Below are 6,073 nucleotides of genomic sequence, written 5' to 3'. Positions count from 1 at the left end.
TCCGTGCTTCAAAACCACGTTTTTGGCCACGGTATGACCAGGAAGCCGTGGATCTGAGTTTTTTGTGATGCAGGCTGTGCCCCTAGACATGATGTGTGATTTGACGGTGAGTTTGGATTGGCCCAATGCAAAAAGCATGAGGATCCATGAGGATCCGGGCTTCAAAACCACGTTTTTGGGCTACGGTGTCACCAGGAAGCCATGCATCTGGGATTTTTGTGTTGCATGCTGTGCCCATGGCCATGATGTTTGATCTGATGGTGACTTTGGCCTGATCTAATGCAAAAATCAGGAGGATTCATCAGGATGCGTGTTTTTTAACCATGTTTTGGCTCCATTTCGGCAGCACGAAACAGTGGATGCGTGATTTCTTTGGTTCTGCTTACAGACTAAAAAGTGGTCTACAGTATCATGGTGTTTTTATTTTGTTTCACTATAAAAATCATATGAATTCATGAGGATCCATGCCTCGGATCCATGTTTTTGTGGTGCTGCATCCACGTTTTTGATAGTCCAGTCTGTAGGCCTTCCAGGTGGGATTTGACACTGCATTTGTTGGAGTTATTTTTTAAAAAGTGGAGGATCCATGAGGATCCGTGTAGATCCGCCTTTAACCCAGACCCAAGTGCACAATTATCAAGAACTGAATCCTACACAGGAGTAGACCCACCGGTTAGGCTTTAGTGGGTCTGCTCTGGAGGAGGCTCTGAAAAACGGGACGAGAGCGTGCATTAAGACCGGCCAAGATCATGCGAACAGAGTCAATATTTTAATTAATATTGGTTTATTAATTGGTTTATTAATTACAAGCAAACAGCAAAGAACCTGCACAAACAATGCTAACACCAAACCCTACGTATAGTAAGTAAAATAGAAAAATCGCCACCCGACCCCACCCCCACCCATCGTTCCCCCCCTCCACCTATTTCCCCTTTTCTTCCTAATGTCTCAACAAATGAAAATGGTTTATAAAAATGTTACATGGGGAAAAAAACATGAAAGAGAGACATTGCACACTTTTGTAAATCAAGAAAATCTTTAAAAAATAAATAAATAAATAACTACTAGTCATAAAAAAGAGGCCTCCTCACCTGAAGGACATCAAAGCCCACCTGAAGTCCCAAAACAAAACTATCATATCCTGATCCACGCAGATCCATCCGTGTATGGAGCGATCTGCGTTGATCTGGATCTGATAGTTTACGACTCCCTGTTGTAGGGTATAACATGTATAATAGTATGTTTTGGGACTTCAGGTGGACTTTGATGTCCTTCAGGTGAGCTTTGGGGCGTACGGCTTTCCTCCATCTCTACTGCACAGGATTCCTCAGGAATGACAAGATCACGTGCACAGCTTTCCTCCATCTCCACTGTGGAGGATTTCTCTTGAATTACCAGATCTAGCAAAGAACCACACTTCGAACAAGTAGTTAGACTCTCGCTATTCACTGCACTTCCTGGGGTAATCACCACTACAGTTTCTATTAGAGATGTATCTGTTGTGGTGGTCCTGATGCAACATCTCTCAATCCCAACCAATGCTGCACTCAGCAGCTGGAAACCCGCAGCGATATAGCCTAGATAAATAGAAGGTCCAATATGCTGCTCGCTGGGAATTTGAGGCAATTCAAAAGTTTCGGGGAAGTCAATTTTCCCATTATGTAAGACAGCAGACATGTTCCATACCACAGAAATCAGGATGAGTATTCCTGCAGATAAGTTCAGCAGAGCTCCAAGCCCAAAAAAGGTTAAGAGAAAATCCTTGTGTTTTCCGGGCTCGAGCACATTGTAAAGGGCGAATGACTGTAGTACTAGGGCCGCTGAATTCATAACGGCAGCTAAGACCATTAAGTCCTGAGCAATAAAAATTTCCCTCGGGAGGGTTGGATATTGCTCACTGAGATCTTCACAATGGTAATAAGAGTTGCCGTCGTTAGAAGGGTCTTTCCAAAAGCAGGCATCCCAGATTCCAATCCAGATGTTTCCAGAGCCGATTCCCTTGACGTTTTCCACACGCCACACTCTCCAGTTGACACTGAGTGTTGACACAATGCACATCGGCAAGGCCAAAATATCCATTAGGAATGCGGATAATTGGAGGCAGGACACGAATCTCAGCCACCTGACCACTAGGGAGCCTTCTTTCACCCGCAGGGGGGGTTTGGCCAGGAGGGGACCCAGGAAGACATTGGCAGACATCCTGGAAACAAAAGAGAAGACAAGATGCAGTGAGAGAGGGAATAACAAGCATGTCTAGTCATTGAAGGACATCCTTCCTCCTGCATTCTTCCTTCCATTCACAGAAAGAAGCAGCAAAAGAAAGAGTTCCCCTGCTCTCTCCCACCCCCTGGTTAGGTAAAGACGTCTGATCCAGAGAAGCCGCAACTCAGACTTTCTTCCAGCACACTGCTACTGATTTAATCTACTGTTGCATTGTTCCTGTGAAAATGGCCAGAACCTCAGCAACCTGTTGTGGATGGGAAGCTGCTCATGATTTTGCTGTTTTGTGGGTTAAACCACAGAGCCTAGGACTTGCCCATCAGAAGGTTGGTGGTTCTAATCTCCGCGATGGGGTGAGCTCCCATTGCTCGGTCCCTGCTCCTGCCAACCTAGCAGTTCGAAAGCACTTCAAAGTGCAAGTAGATAAATAGGTACCGCTCCGTCGGGAAGGCAAACGGCGTTTCTGTGCGCTGCTCTGGTTCGCCAGAAGGGGCTTAGTCATGCTGGCCACATGACCCGGAAGTTGTATGCCGGCTCCCTCGGCCAATAAAGCGAGATGAGCGCCGCAACCCCAGAGTCGGTCACGACTGGACCTAATGGTCAGGGGTCCCTTTACCTTTACTGCAGCTATCCTTTCCCACTGAGCATAAACACACCTGACGGCATAGTGAGGAATGTTTAATCCATAAACTTACGTGAAATGCGTTCCTCAGCTAGAGACTAGCGTGCCAGGAATGGAGCAAGTATTTGCTAGGTGCTCCTGAGCCTTAGGAAGACTGAGCTGTTGGCCACTGAGCTGACGTTCGCCTGAGCAGCCGGCCAGCCACAGCAGCAACTGCTCTGCAGAATTCTTAGGTCAGTTACAGTCCAGTTAGAATCCTGACAACAACACAAATCATAACTCCAGGGTACTGGTCATTTGGAACATCAGGAAAGTGGAAAATGGGAGGGAACTCAGTTCCTTTCTTTCCCAATACAGAGTGTCTATTCCAGGACACTGTGCAGTTAAAACGCGTTCTTCCAGAAGTCAGATTCAGAGCAGTTCCAGCAGTAAAAATGGTGATACAGTATGTGTATCTCAGCACAGATTTGTTTGATGGGCCTGAATGCATTTCATAAAGGATCTCCATGTACAAGAAAGGCTAATAGCATGAGGCCCTGAACCATAACAATTGCCTTGGCAAAATTATTGAAGACTCCTTACAAACCTCTCATTCTTCTTCCCCATCACATCTTGTTTGGACATTATAGTAAGGGAGAAGATCTTAGCTCTTTTCCTTTGCACTGGGACCACATGGTACCATATCGCAGCATCTATTAACAGGCCCCCCCCCCCAAATCTCTGAGAATTCCAAATTACTAATTGATTGGTTGATTTTCTATACACACCTTTTGCAAACAGATCTTTTTTAAAAAAATAAACACAGTAAGCCACACATTTCCTGTGAATTACGCCCCATGACCATTGCATAGCTAAGAATAGTAATAGTAATAGTAATAGCAGCATATTGGGCATTATCTCTGCATAGGAACGAAATAGGGGTGGACTGTCTAAAATAATTGTGCCCAGAAAAGGGTGGTGGTGGACAGGAGAGGTTTAGGAGAGAGAGAGTGACCCCTCCCTTCCCCCAGCTTCATCCACAGCTAAATTTGATGTGAAATGTGCTTTTCTTAAAAGAACAAAAAGCCAGCCACAGGGACAGTCTAAGAAACAATATTTTTTTGGGGGGGGGAGTGGGGAGATAGCTCCATTAGAGGTTCCACACTGTTAAGGAAAATTCCGGGTTGAGAGACTACTCAACAGCCCAGCTTGTCGGGATACAAGTCCCCCTGCAGGTCCATGTGGTCAGTAAAAGAAGGAAATTCCAGAAAGCAAGCAATTTGGAGCAAAAGAGCAGTCAGTAGACGCAGAACCTTTATTGTTGCGCAACAGGTTCAACAGCAGCCAGTGAACCCAGAGCATGGGGCCACACTGACTTTGAAAACTTTCCCACCATGTGTCAGAATACAGTTTGCACAGCATCATCAATCCATCATTGCTACATCACTAACATGTCACAAAAGGGGAGGCTTACACAAGATTAGCATAGGCAGCTATGTCAGGGCAACACCCAAGTACAGTATTAGCTTAGCATCATAGGCAAACATGTCTTAAGTACCCACCACCCAAAGTACAACAGAACTTCCTTGGCATGTCTGGAGCCGGAGGCAAGTCTGGGGATGAGATTTGGCTTCCCTTTTCCCTTGGAGAACAAGGAGCCCAGCAATTGCCACCTCTAGGAATTTCCTGGGGCAGGAGGTGTGTACCCATGTCTTCAAGCTTGGGGAGGTGGAAGGGGAAAGAGTCTTTTTTCCAAGGGCAAAATGGTGCTGGAATGGAGGAACTTGGCAAAGGGGTTGATTTTATAGGATTCATAAAGCTTGGTATCTTCCCTGAGCTGTCAAGTCAAAAGGATAGGTTCATGCATAATGTTTGTAACATTTAAGAACTTTAAAGATGTGCCCCCCCCCCGTAGGTTCCGCAGGAACCGCAAATATTTTCTCCGCATTTAACTACAGTTCAGACATAGACATATTTCCCACCCCCTTTAGTCCCATATGTTATATAGATATGCACTTATAAGCAACCTGGTACATCACAACACTCAAGTCCCTTCCAAGCAAACCTACACTGTCAATTTTTAAAAAATATAAAAACCAAGGGTTTTGTAATTTCATTTCCGTGCACAAGAGCATAGTCCTCATGATAAACCTTCTTTTGGGTTGCGGAATAGCGTTTAAAGCAAACGTGTGCATATGCACATCCTGGGAGCTACAGGTCCCAGCACCCTTAAACTACAGTTCTCAGCTCCCTTGGCACACTGCGCTTTCCAGAGCCCCAAAGAAACTACAGTTCCCGATGCCCTGAACAAACTGTAGAGATCTGTGTGGATCTGGATTTGATAGTTTACTCTTTACGGTTGAAGGGAATCACATGGAGGCCACTTTTACGTGTTCTCTAGCATTTGTGTCCTTGTTCCCTTTAGCTTGTTCCTCTTCTGGATTTCTTTCCTATGTGTACTCATAGATGTACATTTCTGGTCAGCTCTTTCATTTCTCTGGAGGAGTGTTTATTGGTAGTGCCTTGAATAAATAGACAAATTTGGGATTTTTTCCTTTTAATGTTATAGGATATCGTTTTTTCATGTTATAGGATATCATCAATAGACATGGACATGCTCCAGCTTGACAATATCCTTCTTCAACTGTGGTGCCCAGAACTGGACACAGTATTTCAGGTGTGGTCTGACCAACCAGAATAGTGTGGTAGCATTCCTTCGCATGATCTAGACACTATACTCCTACTGATGCAGCCCAGAATTGCATTGGCGTTCTTAGCTGCCACAACCTTGTGGAACCCCAATAGTCATTTTTTTTCCAGGATGAAGATGAGCCACTGATGAGCACTCTTTAGGTTCAGCCCGTCAAGCAATTACAAATCCACCTAACAGTAGCTTTGTCTAGCCCACATTTTACTAGCTTTTTTGCAATAATATCATGGGGGACCTTTTCAAAGGCCTTACTGAAGTCAAGGTAAGCTGGTACAAGGGAAAGCAGGATTGTAATTACCGTAACAATTACTGATCACTTTGGATCAGCAGTCTCAACCTAACCCGCTATGTGGGGAGAGCCACGTGTTCCTTTGGAAGGCAGGTGGAATACAGTGCGATATACGGACAGCTGTTTTAAAAGATGTAACTGTAACTTAAAATCCAGTATCAGGAAAAAATAAAAATAGATGGTCCCTGTGTGGATAGTCACGTCTGCATGATGGGGCCACCTCCAGTGACCATGTGGCCTGATATAAGAGGCT

At 45.0% G+C, this 6,073-nt stretch overlaps 1 protein-coding gene across 2 annotated transcripts; it reads right to left on the bottom strand.

Annotated features, from left to right (window-relative positions):
* Window positions 1-240: 240 nt before the first annotated feature.
* Window positions 241-5,556, bottom strand: LOC308470819 (claudin-34-like). Of its 2 annotated transcripts, none has more exons than XR_013982666.1 (2): window positions 2,916-5,556; window positions 241-2,200 (listed from the first exon to the last, which is right to left on the bottom strand). XR_013982666.1 is itself a non-coding variant. In XM_080994287.1 (2 exons), the coding sequence occupies exons 1-2, from the start codon at window positions 3,464-3,466 to the stop codon at window positions 1,201-1,203; spliced, it is 1,038 nt and encodes a 345-aa protein (XP_080850413.1). In that variant the 5' UTR covers window positions 3,467-3,583; the 3' UTR covers window positions 574-1,200. The 2 variants fall into 2 exon arrangements, 1 of the variants encoding a protein (XP_080850413.1); XM_080994287.1 differs by having other exon boundaries at window positions 574-2,200; window positions 3,429-3,583.
* Between the last annotated feature and the right edge of the window lie 517 nt (window positions 5,557-6,073).

This window comes from Podarcis pityusensis (genome assembly GCF_964106645.2).
Source record: "Podarcis pityusensis genome assembly, chromosome: 2".
Classification (NCBI taxonomy): domain Eukaryota; kingdom Metazoa; phylum Chordata; class Lepidosauria; order Squamata; family Lacertidae; genus Podarcis; species Podarcis pityusensis.
This window is presented reverse-complemented; position numbering and strand designations above follow the sequence as displayed.